Consider the following 18,937-nt stretch of genomic DNA (forward strand, 5'->3'; position numbering starts at 1 on the left):
GAAACGTAAGCTGAATTAGTGAATGACAGGCCTAGTGCGAAAATACAGGAAATACAGGAAAATGGACCCAAAGCGCTAATTCAAAAAGAGGAATTAAAGAAAAATAAACAAGAAATGAATTAAGGGAACACACCATTTCCATTACCTGCATCGTCTGGCTCCTCATCATAATCTTCATCATCACCGGATGAGAGGGAATCTGAATGTAAGAGACAGAGAGAGAGTGAGTGAGAGAGAGAAAGAGAGAGAGAGAGAGAGAGAGAGAGAGAGAGAGAGAGAGAGAGAGAGAGAGAGAGAGAGAGAGATTGGATTACCTTGTGGCATTATGGTTTTGTCACACAACAATAAATCTGTTCATGTTCCAATGAATGGGGAAAAATTAACTGATAACAAATAAAAAGCAATTGCTGCATACACAAGCACCCAGGAGCTAACAAGTGCCCCAAGTGCCCCCAAACAATCCGCCCCCCTACCCAAAGAAACACATACACGCACACACACACACACACACACACACACACACACACACACACACACACACACACACACACACACAGACATACACATACACACACGCACAAACTACGCAGCAGTTAATGACTGGCAGATGTTTGTAGGCACTCAGCAAAAAGTTCATGAGATTTTTAACAACAGCTGTATTATTATTACACACACACACACACACACACACACACACACACACACACACACACACACACACACACACACACACACACACACACACACGCTAACTCTTACAGTCTCCCTCTTATATGGTCGCTCTAAATGAACCTATTCAAGGGGCGGAAAAAATAACACTCCCATGAAAAATGGAGATTATTTTCTCAATTCCTCAACAGTCGTTCACACAGGTAGAGGCTCTGACACACACATTTTACCCGAGCACAGTACACATCAGCCAGCTCTAAAACAAATGCCCATTATTTATCAGCTCACGCTCACTACATCTGAGTTTACACAAGAACTTTCATCCTCCTGAAATACACCTTGTTTCTGTTGGGTATTTAATCTTCTCGTACACACTTCTTTGTATGGAGACATTGTGCAGGATGTGAAACCTAATTTTAGTCCAAATTAAGTCACTTTTTTTTTCCAACCACTTATTTACGACGTAAGGCCTTAACATGAACTAGGCTTTTGAAGAACGCTGATGTAGAACTGATTTGATAATGGAAACTTCTACAGAAAATCATGCTAGGCATCTACGCTACTACAACCAGAGGTATATAAGTAATAAAATATTCTACACAAATAAAAGTACTGTTACTTTAGTGGGATTTTACTTAAGTTCAATTAAAGTTACTGGTCTAAAAATCTACTCAAGTAAAAATAACTCATTAAAAATTCAACAAAATTAGACTTTTCTTAACAGCTGGGATGGGTGATTCTAGAGTAGTTGAAAAAGGACAAGGAGATATAAATCTCAAATTATTTGTTTGAACACCTTTACTAATTAAAATGCAATAACACAAAAAAAAAAACAAAAAAAAAAAAACTCACTACAGTCCATTTATGTCTAATGTGAGTTATGAACTTTTGAAATCACTTGTTATAATGTCATTTATGATAATAAGAGAAATCTGAAATGCAGATTCGGTATTCAGACAGAGAGTACACAAAAACTACTCGATAACAGTAACATGGGTAAATCCTTACTTTTCACCGCTAACTACAACCTACTGCTATTCATTACAGTTACCCAAGACCCTATGATAAATGAAAGGTAGATTTAGTGAATTCTATAGGAAGTAACTGGAACTAATAAACACACACATTTTAAACAAATACAGTGTCCTGTTTATTTCAATGCTTTGGAAAAATAAGGAGAGAACCTTCAATGTCCTTAGTCCACATCACTTGTTTTGATCCTGCTTAAAGAGTCTAGGGTGCCAGAAAGACTGGTGTTTTTTCTTTTCTTTCTATTCCAAAAAACATTGCACCTTTAACTCCTCCCCCTGAACCCTGTTTCAGACTTGATGTGAGCCCAACTTCACTACCAGTTCAGATGGGTCTGTTTTGTATTTGAGTGTGTGTTTGTGTAGAACAGGATATTGCTGTCTTTTTTTATCGATATGCCATAATTGGTTCAGAATTTGCAGCCAGAACTTTTTCTCTTTCTCCCTCGACTGAGGGCTGCAGACGAGACGGATAAAAGCTGGACTAATGCCAAACATGTGTAAAAGAGGAAAACCTACATCTTTATTTCTCTCTCTCCATCTGGTTTCAATGATGAGGTGATTCCAGACAATTGCTCTCTAATTAGATGTCAATGAGCAGCTCAGCTGGTGTCCCCGAGATCCGAAGTTTACTGGACCTTAGTCTAACCCTTGCTACCAATTACACACACTTGTGCGGAAGCAGACTGACACACACGTGTGCGCTCATGCACGCATACAATAGTGTTCGACTATACCGATCTGTTCATTACATAATTTCAATTAGAGTGTGTTTCCCTTTTCTGTGCTAATTATGTGTTTTGTTTGCAAATGCATACGAATGTTTAATTACCCATGTTTGTGTGTGTGTGTGTGTGTGTGTGTGTGTGTGTGTGTGTGTGTGTGTGTGGTGGGGCAGTTACAAGGATGTATATGAATTACAGCAGTTTAATATTCGCTAGCTTGCAGAATGTTCATGTTGCCTGACAACCCCCCCCAGTCTGTCAATGAGAAAAGCAGTTTACAAGCGCTGGTGCTCAGACAGTTTATTAAAAATGTCATGCTTTTTTGAGACTGAACGGTCTGCATGGATAACTGAGTGTATGTCTTGTTGATCCTGAAACGTATGATTACCTGTGAGTCTATTTGGCAAGATGATTTCATCAGTGCAGGGTGAAGCGAATTTTGATTGGCTGGAAGCCACTGCCTACATACACATCAATCAAATCATTGCAAGCCTAAACACGAGCTACTTGTTGTATTGTGAGAAAAACAGAACAATGTTGTTCTTCGGTTCCCAACATTTAAGTGAAGGAAGGAGCAAGATGGTGCATGAAAGTATAAAGGGGGGAAGAAGCTTAGCAAACAAAGTGATGTCCAGAGATGCCTGAAGTGTACTGACCAGTGACTCGGACAGTGTAGTTGCTGAGCAGCGTGTTGCTTTGTTTGTATTTGCAGGTGTAGACCCCTGAGTCGTCGTACGAGACATTGTTTATGTGCAGAGTCGTAAGCCTTAGCCAGGTGCGGTTGTCCAGGAGCACGATGCGTCCGTCTTTCTGCCACATGACAGACACCATGAAGTTAGGTGCATTACACTGAAGCTCCAATGAGTCCCCCATGGCCACCAGGTAGTCCTCTAAAAATGCCCCGGCATCCAATGGCCCTGCCTCTGTCTCGCTCGTTCGCCAGTCTGAGGAGAAAGACAAAGTGAGATGGTCAATATGGTAGTCGGGAATTGCTACTACTTTCTGGGGCAACAGAGCAGAAAGGAAACAAAACTTTAAACTGATGTCCCTGGTTAAGAATAAACATATAAACTAATAGCGGGAGAAATTCAGATGCAAACATATTCACCATCCATCACATTGATAACTGCAGATTTATCATAAGCATAAAATCAAGAAAAAAAGCATTCAGGCCTATTCCTTTATCTCTCTCTCCATCTCGATCTCTCCATCCCTATATCGCTGTACCGCATATCACTTTCTGTATGACTTAGTGTCATCAGTACTATTCATCTCATCAGAGAAGGTCAGAGCCTGCACTAGAGGGACAGATTCTTCTGAGTTTGTCTATTTCTCTCTGTATGTGTGGAGTGTGTGTGTTTGATAAAAAAAAATTAAAATAATATGTTCACAAATGACATTTAGATTAGATGGAAAAGAAAATAGAATATCACAAATTATAGATCACTACAACACACAAACAGTACATACAATGGTCAAAAAGCACAATTAGCCATATGCGGTTCTTTTCCAAACTGTTACCACAGATTTGAAGGCACACAATTGTATAGGCAGTCTATAAATTGGCTAGCATTAAAATTCCCTTTCAGTTGAACTAGGAGACTCAAACCTGCTCCAGCATGATAATGCACAAAGCGAGCTCAATGAAGATATGGTTTACATGGGTTGGAGTGGAAGATCTCCTGCTATATATCCTATTGAACACCTTTGGGATGAATTGGAACAATGACTGCACCTCAGGCCTCCTTACCTAACCTACATTATTCCCTGGCTCCACTAACAAGCTGAATGAGCACATATCTCCAAAACCACACTCCAAAATCTAGTGGAACATCTTCCCAGAAAAGTGGAGGTTATTGTAACAGCTAATAGGGCCTAAATGTGGAATTGGTTGTTTAAAAGAGCACATACGAATATTATTGTCAGGTGTTCACAAACTATTCTTTGTGAATTAAAAAAAGTCCATAATGTGTGCCATGGGAAAATAAATAAATATTATAAATGGCTACTGTGTGTCCCATGCTGAAGGTGGAGAAGGAGGAGGAGGAGGAGGAGAAGGAGGAGGTACAGAGTGCAGAATGAGGCCAGTGTGAGATCTACTTTCAGGCTTGATATAGGAACCTCCTGAGAACTGTAGCTCAGCCATGCTGTTGCCTTTTATAATGTCTTAGCACAACTACCTTGTCAGCCCAGAACAAAACACACACGTCAACCACATAGCACCCCCCCCCAACACACACACACACACACACACACACACACACACACACACACACACACACACACACACACACACACACAGAGTGAGAACAATGATTCTTTGATCAGTCAATGATGAATTCTAATTGTACTATTCTTAGATATCAAAAGATTTGGAGCAGTGAATAAGCATCAACTGCTTTGAATGTATTCATAAAAATCTTATTTTAGCTTTAATAAAAAAAAAAACACATGTATGCACACACAAACAGTGTGGAAATAAGAGTGTAACCTGTTTAAAATTCAAATTCCTTCCTAATGCAGGTTACATTTTAAGAATTAAAGATAAAGCCACAGTGAGCACACACACACACACACACACACACACACACACACACACACACACACACACACACACACACACACACACACAAACACGGTTGACACACAACTTCATGAGTCTTACATGATTCCATATCTTTATTCATTCCCAAGCATCTGTAGGATTAAATAAGTGTGATCTGAGATGGTGTGTATTCATTCGCAAAAAGTGGCTGTAGTGCGTACGCCACATTGAAAAGGGAAAAAGAAAGAAAAAGAGGGAGAGAAAAAGAGAGCTGGGGGTCCGGATCACTGTTCCACACTCACACAGAGAGAAAGGGAGGTGGGAGGAGAATGGCTTTCGGCTTGTTGCCTCTTTTCTTCTACCCTGTTGAGGCGTGTGTGTGTGAGTGAGAGCATGTAGCGCTGTACACCCCATAGAAAAGTTTAAGATGGTTGCAGCATCCAAAGACCTACACACACACACACACACACACACACACACACACACACACACACACACACACACACACACACACACACACACACACACACACACACACACAATCCCGCCTCACTGCACTAATTAGTAACGGAAACTCCAGCATTCAACTTCCCAGTCTCTGCTCTTTGCCAAAACCTTTAAAAAACGCACCCCAAACACCTCGGCTCTCAGATAATTCATCTCTTTCAGACTCTTTCTCTAACACACACACACACACACACACACACACACACACACACACACACACACACACACACACACACACGTTATAATCAAGGACTGTCTTAATTGTCATTCCACAGAGAAAATGGCCTAGTTTCAGGCCTCCTTGCACTGTACAGAGCAAACACTCACAACCACAACACACATGACCATATGCTGAATACAGCTGTCTTTTTTGTAGTCTCAGCTCCGAATGCCCAGTCATTTCTGCTCACATTCAAATCAGACTCAAATCATGGGTGTGGTTAATGACCAACCACTCCAATTCTTAATAAATAATAATAATAAATTATATATATATATATATATATATATATATATACAGTATATATATATATATATATATATATATATATATATATATATATATATATATATATATATATATATATATATATATATATATATATATATATATATAATAGGTGCTGTCTATGCAGTAGATATTTTATTTGATTGTATACGAATGAGTCACAAAAAGTTATGAGATTTGGCACCTTGCCTAAACCTAAACCCCAAACCTTCCTGACTTTTTATTCATTTGCAAGTTTGGAAATACTGAAACTTAAAAAGCACTAACAAATTGTCTACAACAGAGAATTAACACAGTAATTAAAAGTAAAAATTATTTGAACAAAGATATTACTGTAAATGTTTCACAGAAAAAGTGGTCTCTTTTGAATTGGGTAAAAACCCTTAAATCGAATTCTCATTATTTAAGATCTGTCGAATATGAACTAACATTTATCAATGCTTACTGATGAATAACACAAACCAATCCAATTACTAATACATAATTGTTTTTCACACTCAGAATGTATTACTTCTATCCTTTACCCACAAATTACACAGTTCAAGCAGCTGAAGTGAAAAATTGGGTTTGTTTATTGACAGATATTTTACTGATGATGAGTATAAGTGCACCCTTAGGGGCCCTATAGCAAGGAATCAACCCTGAATCATGTGCAGCACAGCTGACCTCCTAAACAGTATTCTCAGTATAATTTCACCATCAATCCAAAATGTATTCATCCAAATTAAGTCTATATAGAATAACATTTTCAGAAAAAATTGATTATACACATAAATGCATCTGAATATATTGCTTATATGTGCTATAATGGAGAGTATTTCTATTTCGGAGATAAAAAAAAACTAATGTATGAATGATACATTAACTTTTCAGTCAGTGAATCGATATGATGCAATTTAGGGCTGTGCCAATGCAATTCCATGTGCAAGTCAATGTGATCAAATCTGATTAGGCACTGGGTGAAACTCTTCGATCTTGAATGGAGTCCCGGACGCTTCTTCAGTGTTTCCTTTTGAGTTTTATTTCTATCTACCACCGTTTCTATATACCATCTGTAGCATACAGTATGTTATTAACACTGGCAACAATCTCAAAAATCCAATACTCAAATCACTCTTCTAATGCAAGTCTAAGGGCAGTTGTTGGGGTTGAGATAAGCTTTTGTACATAAAAACCTTCATGCATAATTTATTCGTAGAAATTTTTAGATAGTCCTAAATCTGTATGGTCTTGGTAAAAAGTAAAAAAAAAATATATCTGTCATTATATTTTTCAAGAAAGTAGCTAAAAGAGCTCGAAATAAACTAGAAGTGACACAAAGCCTGATGGAAACTACAAACCCTTAGAGAATGTGTAAAGAAAGTAATCAGTATAGCTTTGCACTGTTTTGCTGCTGTCTGGAAAAGTTGGATTAAACTTCACACAGTAGAAATGTCTGTCTCATCCAAAGGACGGTTTGTGTAAAAGTTATAGTTTTCAAATCCTGTTACACTTTCACACAAAAACAAACAGAAGAATAACACTACTGACAGAATGCAACAACCAATATTTTTACTATAAGTTCCTTTATTTGTATCTATACAAATTGTCCCATTACAGGCGCATAAAAAGAGTATAAGACACGCCTCCTTTACCTGAATCGATTCACTCTATCTCACTGCTATATTTCGATTCGCTTGTGACTGCTTCGCTAATCATTTCGCTGCATCAGATATATAGAGAGCAAAGTGGCGATTGGTCTCGGTGTGTCTTTACACCCCTGGTGTGCAGAATAGGACATGGCTTATTAGGGCAACATCAATGGATCAGTGGTTGGTCATTTACACTTAGTGCACCAAGACATCGGGCAAAAGTGACATCTTGCCCTTTCACCTCCTGACCTTATAGAAAGAGAGAGAATATATATATATATATATATATACTTGATTTCTAAAATAATCGATAGCTGCAGACCTAGTTAAAATTGACAGTGTGACAGGCAGGAAAGACGAATTGCACATGTTTTTATTTACTGAAACAAACAAGAAAATTACCAAATGGTCTACAGCAGAGAATAAATACAGTAATTAAAAGTCTGAGTATTTACAAATCACTAATTAAATCACTATCGTCATCATAAAATAGAAAAATCGAAAGTCAAACCATCGTGGGGACCATCTTTATATATTGAGCCATTAAGATCAAGTGCTGTCCACACAGTAGAAAACTAATTTGATTGTATAGGAATCATGTCATGAGAAAAGGTATGAGTGCTGACCCCAACCCCAACCCTAAACCCTAAACCCTAAACCTTCCTGATTTTTCATTTTTAAATGTTAATTTGCAAGTTTGGAAATACTGCAACAAACAAAAAAAAACCCCACAAACAATTTGTCTACAGCAGAGAAATAATACAATAATTGAAATTCAGTATTATTTACAAAAAGACATTCTTGTAAATGTTTCAGGAGCCTTAAAAGACAAGTGCGCATTCATTTCGAATCACAGAAAACAGTGACTCTTTTGAATCGGGTTAAATCCCCTAAAACCTTTTTTTTATTATTTACCATCTGGTCAATCTGAACTAATCTACTGATCTCTTTATCTACTGATAAACAACACAAACCAATTAAATTACTAACATTCACATATCTTACACACTCAGAATGTATTACTATTACCTTCACCTACATATTACACAGTTCAAGCAGCTGAAATGAAAAACGTTACTTTACTGATGGATGTTTTACTGATGATTGAAGTGCACTCTTTAAACTTAACAAACAAGTAAAAGAAAATCATACTGTTAAAATTGACAGTATGACAGGCAGGTGAATTGCGCATGTGCATTTGTGACTTGTGTGTTTGTGTGTGTGTGTGTGTGTGTGTGTGTGTGTGTGTGTGTTTGTGTATGTATATATACATATACGTGTGCGTGTGTATGTGGGGGTGGTCGTATTGGAACACTTTTAATCCTCTTCTTCCCTTCCCTCCAGTCTGTGACAACCAGAAGCAACTGGCAACAGCTGCTTTGAGATATCCCTGCACCACACAAATGCACGCGCGCACGCATGAACGCACACACACACACACACACACACACACACACACACACACACACACACACACATGCAGAGAAATAAACAGCACTAGCACATCGTTCTTTCTAACAAACAAATGAAATACAAGGTAAATCCCTGAACAGGGTGTGTACTTGATAAATACAATAGCAGCACACACAAACACACACCTCATTACGCAGCTAGAACGCATACGTCTGAAATAATTACTAATTAATTGTTCAAACTCGGCTAAGCACACTGGGAGAACCTGCAGCATGCGAAGCATGCCGCACTCAGCAGCTAAGAGTTACAAGTAGCTACGCTGATCACCTCAAAACCTCTGTTGTGATAGCTCCATCAAAGTGTGTGAGTGTCTGTGCAAGTTTTACAGTGGGGGAAGGCAAACCGAAGGGTCATTTCTTGGGTGGCAGTGGGGTGTGTGTGTGTGTTGGATTTCTTACAGCACATAACTGGCCATCTGTTCATGACTGCCAGGAGCAATATAAGAGAGCTTGGGGAAATCAAGAACAGTAATCCAAACACACCCACCCACACACACACACACACACACACACACACACACACCGAGACAGATCTCAAAGACAACTAACAGAAGAAACGATAAAAAGCACTAATTCATTCACCTCCTGGCCCCCACTGAGACATGACTCTGTCTCAAGAGAAACAAACTTAAAAATCTGCACTTACATACCCATACACACCCAAACACAAATAATTTTTCCAGTTGTGTAGATCTAATCACGAGCCATTCTCTCGAGGGGAGTCGATCATTACAAGTTGCACATCAATCGCACTGATAACAAGCACATTCAAGCATACAGAGGCTTTTCAAAAAAGTCTTCAGCTGCATGCGTGTGTGTGTGCATGTCTGTTTGAATGTCGATGTGTGTAAGTGTGTAAGTGTGTATGAACAGGTGGCCCTACATGACAGTCACGGTGCTCATCCATAATTCAGCACCTGACCTGCAGTGAGATTTCAAACAGCATTAATGAGGTGAACACACCCCGACTAATAACTTAGAACACACACACACACACACACACACACACACACACACACACACACACACACACACACACACACAAAGATTGCGTTGAGTCAGCAATTCATTTCTTGTCTTATTTTTTATAGGCATGTACATTATTGCGAGACATCTTCGGAGTGGAATTCATCCAACAAAAATATCAAAACCATAACGAAGAACTAAAAGGCCCAAACAAGAACAGACATTTTTTAGTATTTGCTCACACTTGGGTCTAAAACTTAAGTCCATAATGATTACTGGGATTAGATTTTGATATGAGAACACATGCACCCCCCCTACCACACACACACACACACACACACACACACACACACACACACACACACACACACACACACACACACACACACACATACATTCCGTAGCAAACACTCCATCAGGCTTGCGATTGTATAATAAATCACTAGCTCAGACAGGCAGTGCTTACACAATAACATCTACATGCTCTTATTAAAACTGCCCAGTCTGCTTGTGTACATACATACACACACACACACACACACACACACACACACACACACTAATATGTTAAGTGACAAAAGTTCGACTTGAAACACACTACACACAGACAAAAGGGTATTGGGACACCAGGCATTTCCAGCCATATTTGGTTCTTTCCCAAACTGTTACCACAACCTTCACGACACCCAATTTTGTAGTATGTCTTTGGATGTGGTAGCATAAAATTTCCACTTACCTGTGTGAGCCTGGAGACCCAAACCTGTTCTAGCATGGAACTCGAGAGGAATAACTTCGTTGGCCTAAACTGTAGGTGTTCAGCTTTGCGATGAATCGGAATGCTGACTGATCAGTACCTGTCTTTATTAACACCCTTGTGGCTGAAGAAGCACAAATTCCTACAACCACACTCCAAAGTCTAGTAAAACATCATTTTAGAAGAGTGGAGGTTATTATAACAGCAAATGGGGACTAAATGTGCTGTTTAAAAAGCACATACGAATCTCATGCTCAGGTGTCAACAAACTTTTGTCCAAATACTATGATAAAATATCATGTCAAAACCACTTTTTCAAAGGATATATTATTATCATATAATAACCAGCACATCAGGTTAGCCTTTCATTAGAAAACCTGAAACACAGATGTTCTTCTTTCCTGTTCGTGGCCCTTTTAACACATTTCAGCAGGTTTGTGTTTAATAAACAGCATAAATATAATAACTGTGATTATTTCCCCAAATGTACTTCAGGTGAACATATCTTGCATTCGAATCAAACTCTCCAGCGTCTGCATTGTTCATTCGAGACACAGGAACGATGACTGATGTGTTTGTATTGAGAGCGGAGCTGCTAACAGAGAAGTTTATAAGCGCTTGTATTGTTTGATCGGTAATTACCTCATAATAATTTTTTTCAACATTATTTGAGCTGTTATTAAAAAGAAAAGCCCTCAGGCACCTGACATGAGAATTTCTTGCTTCCAGATTTTGTTGCAGCATTTTGGATCTCCTACAAAAAGGTATTTTTCAGATGGAATGGTTGATCATGGGAACGAATCAAGTGGGGGAAAAAGTGAGAATAGATGACATGGGAGATAAGGGGTGTAGTCTGACCTGTGGGCTGTACCAAGGGCAGATGAGCGCTGTGCACTGATTGGACGATGGTGAAGAGGTAGAGGAGAAGGCAGAGTGCCATGATGCCTGCCAGGGGCCGTTGCGACCCAGGCTTCTCGCCACGGACACACTCACACATCTTCCACAGTCCTGCACATGATGTCAACGGAGTGCTGCCACACACACACACACACACACACACACACACACACACACAGACAAGTGTCCCTTGTCCACTTGCTACCTAAAAGAAAAAAAAACCCAGAAAATTCAGATTAAATATTCACTGCATTCATTGATACAAGTAAGCGAAATGACCCCAAATAACAAGCACTCATATTTTTTTTTTACGAGGTAAAATCTCCGACCGAAATGCCAGAAATGCAGAAAGAGTCTGAACTAGGAAATTTTTAGCAGTGAGTTCGAGAACATCCGCATTACAGATCTGCTGATGTGGAAATTGCTTTAGTGTGCTGTGATGTGAAAAACAAGGTGATAATGCACGGCAAAAAAAACCCTAAATGATTTCTGTTTATGTGTCTAATGCAGGTTTACACTGGTCGATTAACTGTAAATGTTCACTTTCGCTCTCTCTCATACACACACTCACACACACACACATAAAAAACCACACACACACGCCCTTGTTCTGCTCGGAAACATGTCTTTTGCTGGGCTAACACAAACACACTTATCTCTCTAAAGACAACACACGTTCCCCTCACACTGGGTAGGCTCTCTGTGTGTGTGTGTGTGTGTGTGTGTGTGTGTGTGTGTCTGTGAGGTTGCGCCTTGCCACATAGAAAGTTTACATTAGTTACAATAAAAGGAATGTAAAGTAGTCTAACAAGAAACCCACCCACACACAGCAAATCTGGGTATTCTGCTTTGAATGTCATAGAGCTGTGTGTTGTCTTAAACATCAGCTCCTGTTATTTTTACAACCTTGGCTTCGACACACACACACACACACACACACACACACACACACACACACACACACACACACACACATAAATACACAAGGTTTATATTAATGTTAAATGCTGCCGTTTTTTCCAAAACGACCTTAGATGATAAACTCTCCTGTTTTCTTTTTCGTAAGCCGTACAGACTAGTTATTGGTCAGTTCAAACTGAGGAGACATCTAACCCAGAGGGAATCTATTCACTTACACACACATACACACACACTCACATGCACACAAAACATGTGTTGAGCAACAGCATATTTTCTTTGGCTGGCAGAGCAGCAGTGGTTTCAGTGTTGCAGAGTGATAGTGTATCAGGTTGGGCCATGTGTGTGTGTGTGTGTGTGTGTGTGTGTGTCTGTGTGTGTGTGTGAAGGGTGTATTTGTGGAGTCTATCTGCTCTGTGTATTTCTGGAGCGTGTCAGTCTGGAGTGTGTGTGTGATTCTGGCATGGGCTCCTGGAGTCTTCTGTATCTTACAGTAACACAGGGATCACGGCTCTTGGCTGACAACGCGGTGTTTGCTCCAAAGACTCCTGAAGCCCCTACCACTACTCTTTTGCTTGTTACAGAAACAAAGTGCCCATATAAAGTCCGGCTTGTGAGGTGCGCAATAAAAAAGGGCAGCGACAGGTTACAGCTTGAACGGCTGGATCTGGTCTAAAACACCAGCTCTCGGCGAGGGTGCGAGACAGTAATGTAGTAGCTTTGCCTTTAATGTCGTTTAAACTTAGCAGCCCAGTCTAAACACAGAAGAGTGTGGTGAGGCCTGGCAGGCCTAATGACTGATTAGCAGTAGTGCAACTTTGCTGTGTAGCAACGCCTGGACCTCAGCTCGGGTCATATTAATGCAAAACTTTTACTTAAGAATTTGATTTACTCCTCAGTGAAATACAATTGGCTGGACCCGAATGTTAACGTGTCAGCCTCCACGTTTTTTTGTGTTTTTCGTTCGCTGTTTCCTCACCGGTATGTGAACAAAATCAAACAGAAATATGCACGAAGAAACATGCTCATACCAAGCTAAAACAGACGAGGCCTGCATCCTGCACTGAGATGCTAGGCTGCCTGGCACAGACACATGTTTGTGCATCAATGCAGCTGTAACTATTTAGGGGTAATAACTGAAGCATTTAAAATATGTATACAAAAAAAATTTAACTGCTCTCTCAAATATTCAATGATGGTGGAGGCTTTCATATTGTTGTTTTTTTAGTAAAAGACAACCAAAGCCTGTCACATGCTAGTCACATTCTACATTTTTTACTTTTTTTTTTTTTATTATGCTGCCTAGTACAGACCATACTAGGCCTCTAAGTCTCCTATTTAACTCACAGATTATACAAGAGAAAATGAGGGAAATGAAGGAGAGAGCACGAGACAGTAGAGCTAATCCCCTTCCTACACACTCTCTGTTTTAGTTTGTGTGTGTGTGTGTGTGTGTGTGTGTGTGTGTATACACATGAATATGTGCGACAAACTATATTACAGACATCATAATCCATTTTCAGAGAACTCCATTAAAAAAAATCAAAGAGAGAAAGTAGTCATAAATGATTTTACCTTTTTTTCGAGCGAAAGGAAGAAAAAAAAATCACATTTGCACAAACGACAAAGAACTCTTTCATGAAGCGGACCTACGGCTGTTGGCTTTTAAAAGGAAACGTGCCTGTCATCAGGTCGTTCAAGTGTGCCTACAGACACATGCGAACGTCACACGTATGCGTACATGCAGAGCAGACAGAAATACCGTGGGCCCTGCCTCTGCAAAACGAGAAAGTGACTAGAGCCTGATTAAAACCTGGATGAGCCTGAAGCACACTGACAATGACGAGAAGGGAAAAGGAGTTTAATCAGCGACTGGGCGTGAGTGCTGCAAAGTTCAGCGACTGACTTTTCCTCCCTGAGCAACCTGAGTGACACACATTGATCGATTTAAAGTCAGACCCAAGTCTTATGCTGCTCTCTTAAGGGCTGACGCAGTGAGGAAATTAGAGTCGATAAAGGCGTCTTTTTCTCTTTCTTCTTCATCTTCTTTTTTTTTTTTCCTGAAAGAGACAGCCCTAGATTTCTCCTGTGTGCAGAATGAACTAGAGCTCTGGATTACAAACTCCAGTGAGGGAGACTCTAATAAAGTTACAGTGTGAAGGAAATACAGTACATCAAAAAATGTCATGTAATAGCAGCTGAGGACAAGCTTATCCACTCTTCTACATGGATAACAGAGCCACCCTTTGAGCATCTTCATAAAACAGGACCAACACTGATTATACTGACCATCAAATTTAATCAACGAACGTATCAGGCTTGAATTCAGTGTCTGTGTATGTGTGTGTGTGTGTGTGTGTGTTTGTGTGTGTGTTTGTGTGTGTGTGTGTGTGTGTGTGTGTGTGTGTGTGGTTGGGGGGCTTGTAGTGGATAAGTGAGGCTGCACGGAGCTGAACGCAGGTGGCTAATGATTCCCGCTGGCGCCCCGTTAACACCCCACGAGACGTTAAACGCAATATAAAGCACAAAATTGGTTTCAGATGTCCTCTCTGTAATGGGCGCAAAAATGGACACAGAGAAGCTCGACTGCCTTCAAGCAAGACAAATAGCCGGCTTATGTCTGTGTTTGGGTACAGTATATTACTAATATATAATGTATGTATATTTTGTAACAGTTCTACACACACACACACACACACACACACACACACACACACACACACACACACACACACATACTAATATATAATGTATGTATATTTTGAATCAGTTGTATACACACACACACACACAAACACACACACACACACATACTAATATATAATATACGATATTTTGAATCAGTTGTATACACACACACAAACACACACACGTACATATATATACATAATAAATAATACCATATACATACATTATATATTAGTAATCTACTGTACATTAATGCATCATTCTCTACATGCTTGTCCTTCATCCCTCATCACAGAGGACGAGGCAGTGACCCAAACATCGTTGTGTTGTGATTTCTGAACTTTCGGAAATTTGTAAAAAAGAAAAATTCGCCAATTCGAATAGAGGGCAATTCCAGTTATACCTTATACCGTGTTATACCTTATTTTTTTACCTTGACCCGTTTATTATTATTATTATTATTATTATTATTATTATTATTTATTTATTTATTTATTTTAATAAATCAGGACGCACATTGTCACCAATGCACAAGCACGAGCACGAGCACGAGCACGAACAGGCTCTGGAGTTATTGGGCTTTTCGGAGTTCTACAAAAAGACCGCTCATACAAATTTCATAACTCCCGTTTCATCACTGTATGCGTAACGAGATGGCGCGTGTGAACGATAAGTGGTGTCTATGTGTGTGTGTGTGTGTGTGTGTGTGTGTGTGAGATCCGCGCGGATCCCGTCTTCTCACCGTGCGCAAAGTCGGGGGCGCGCGCGCGCGGCACCTGACACACCGGAACCTGCGCTGCACTCGCTTTCAGCCCCTGTCACCGTGATGATCAGTGCCTGCACGCCTGCACGCCTGAAACCCTACACCCTACACACCATAACGTGCACTATTTAGGGCGGTTTAGACTTTTTTTCCCCTGCAGTTAAAATATCTAGAGCGCTCCTGAAATTCCAGTATGCACTGCTTCGAGTTCACACCACACTGTAATAATACAATAAAATAGCGAACAGGAATAGATGTTTGTGTGGAGCAGAAAGCGGGGTAGATTTTCAAATTTAATTGGATTGCGCAGCTTTGACTAAAACTCAACCGACCTGTCTTGGGTGGGAACGAGGAATTCAGTTAAACCAGAACAGGAGCAAAAATGCAATAACTGTATCATCATGATCATCATCACAATCATCAACATCAGCTGCAGCAGCATTTTTGGTGGTAATAATAATAATGATGATGATGATGATGATGGTAAAGAGGAAGAGGATAACACCAGCAATCCTTTTACTTTACCAATACTCTTAAGAACGATCATTAACATTTTTTTGAATATTAATCACCCGAAATGTCTCGTGTTGCCAGTAAATCCTCCGCTATTAGAAATCGCCGTAAATTTGACAGCTGCTCCTTGGGGAACGCGGATAGTCCAAGGGGTCCGGCAGATAAAGATGCTCGGAGGATTCAGCAGTTCGTTCAGCACGGGGCAAATCCGAATCAACTTCAGCTCCTGTCTCCGCGTCGTGCCGCCTTCAGCCGCTCTGAGTTGAGAAGAAAGCCTCAGAGAGCACACAAGACCATCTCGTCCCGGGAACGTGGAGGAGGTGCGCGGGTCCGAGTGATGGGAGCTCCTCTGTCTCTCTCTGCTCTGCTCTGCTCTGCTCTGATCTGCTCAGGCGCTCCTCTGTGTGGAACTGCTGGACTCACGAACTCCCGCTAAACAGTTTGGAGCTCCGGGACTCTGGAGGGGGAGCGGGAGGAGGGGAGAGGGGAAAAAAAAAATTAGCCCAGATCGGATTTCAAACCACGTCCCCGCTGTGAGTGCTGCGCTCGCCGCCTGTCGCTCTTCTCCTACAGAGAGAGAGAGAGAGAGAGAGAGAGAGAGAGAGAGAGAGAGAGAGAGAGAGAGAGAGAGGTGGGGTTACGTAGAACACGCCCACTCTAGCCAGAACACTCCATCAGGATCTCACCTCACCGTGCGCCCCCTGTCTAATGAGCCGAGACCGCCACACACACCCACTCACACACTTACACACACACACACATCGTTCAGTAACCGTGAAGAGCGGCGGCAGGAAAGCAGTTAAACATAGTCTGGGAGCCAATCAGACTCACATAAAAAAAGAAACAAGGCGCAGCTTGTGTTGTAGACTAACATTATAAACAAAGAAAAATTATTTATATGAGATGTTCATAGCCAGATTTTATGTATATATATATAGAGAGAGATTATATATATTATATAGATTATTATATATATATATATATATATATATATATATATATATATATATATATATATATATATATATATATATATGTTCTGTTTTTTGTAGGTGGCATAATGCAGAAGTGTAAAGTATTTGAAGAAAAACTTTAATGTTTGGCTACATTTACATTTTAGTGAGTATCAAAGATATAAGCAACATTTACTCTCTACTCAACTACATTTATGATTCAATAGAATTTAAACTAATATGAATATGATTCAATAGTACTTTTTTACACCACTATATTGAAATTGACAATGAACGTTACCAATTACATTTTGCACCGCTGTTGAAGTTATTAAGACCCAACACTCCCCTACCCACATCTTCTGCCTTTGAGCGACTTTTTTTAGCATCACTGGCCTCGTTGTCAGTCCAAAAAGAGCTTGAATAAATTCCAAAAACCTTGAGAACCAGCTTTTGCTAAATTGAATGAAAATATTGTCCCTCTCTTGAACTGAGAGATGCCTCAAATCACAGTCAGCTCTAAATGTTTATTTTGACTTTATCTTAAATAATTTACTTTCATTTTGTTTGCCCTCTGAATACTAATGGTTCTTAAACTTTGTTACATGATACATGATCGTTATTGACTATCCTTTTTTCAAAGATAGTTTTGCTACCTTGACTTTTTTTTTTTGCCTGACTTTGATTTTTGTTTCATTCTGGCATGCTGAAGAGGCTGTTGTGTTGATGGTAATGCAGTGTTAAGGTGTACATCTTGATTTGACTTCTAATAATCAGGGTTTTTTTTGGCTTTTTACTAAACTGTGTCTTGGTGTTGAGGACTAGTGCATCTTTGAATCTACATTGAATATAACTCAAATACCTAAGTACAGTTAAAATGAGATACTTCAAGATTTTTACTCAAGTCAAATACTCAAGACCTTTTCACTTGTAATTGATTCAGTTCTGCAGTAAGGTAAGTACACTTTTACTTAAGTATGATTTTCAGGTCCTCTTTACACCTCTGGCATAATGTAACTATGAACAGGACCTGTATCTGCTGTATAAGTGATTTGTTAATTGATTATGGCCACTTTAATTGCTTAATTGTTCTTCTTCATTTCCTATTGAGCAAAAGTTTTGGTGCATATATCAGAAATGCAATAATGTTTAATTTAAATCCAAAATAACAGTCCTTTCAGTGATGTAAAAAGGCCTATACTGATCCTCCTTTGTGGAAACTGAAAATGCTTATATCTTTTTAATTATGATAGCATCTATCTCTAGGTGAATACATCAATAAAAAAAAAAAAATTAACTGATACTTTGAGTAAAGACCTTATACAGGGCAAAATATAAAATAGAATATAAAACAAAGTGTTTGTAGGTAGTTAACCAAAAACTGTTCGAAAAGAAACTTA

At 39.6% G+C, this 18,937-nt stretch overlaps 1 protein-coding gene across 12 annotated transcripts in view; it reads right to left on the minus strand.

Annotated features, from left to right (window-relative positions):
- fgfr3 (fibroblast growth factor receptor 3) overlaps window positions 1-17,268 on the minus strand; it is a 38,884-nt gene extending 21,616 nt beyond the window's left edge. For 3 of the 12 annotated variants that reach the window (XM_083540229.1, XM_083540234.1, XM_083540233.1), the window contains exons 1-4: window positions 16,644-17,165; window positions 11,664-11,907; window positions 3,079-3,366; window positions 134-199 (exon numbers count right to left, since the gene is read on the minus strand). In XM_083540229.1, coding sequence (XP_083396355.1) covers window positions 134-199; window positions 3,079-3,366; window positions 11,664-11,802 — 493 coding nt within the window. In that variant the 5' untranslated portion in view covers window positions 11,803-11,907; window positions 16,644-17,165. Of the gene's footprint in view, window positions 1-133; window positions 200-3,078; window positions 3,367-11,663; window positions 11,908-16,643 lie in introns of all 12 variants that reach the window. The other 9 variants (XM_083540240.1, XM_083540231.1, XM_083540230.1 and 6 more) reach the window with 6 other exon arrangements.
- Window positions 17,269-18,937: the final 1,669 nt, after the last annotated feature.

This window comes from Silurus aristotelis, assembly GCF_946808225.1.
Source record: "Silurus aristotelis genome assembly, chromosome: 4".
Classification (NCBI taxonomy): domain Eukaryota; kingdom Metazoa; phylum Chordata; class Actinopteri; order Siluriformes; family Siluridae; genus Silurus; species Silurus aristotelis.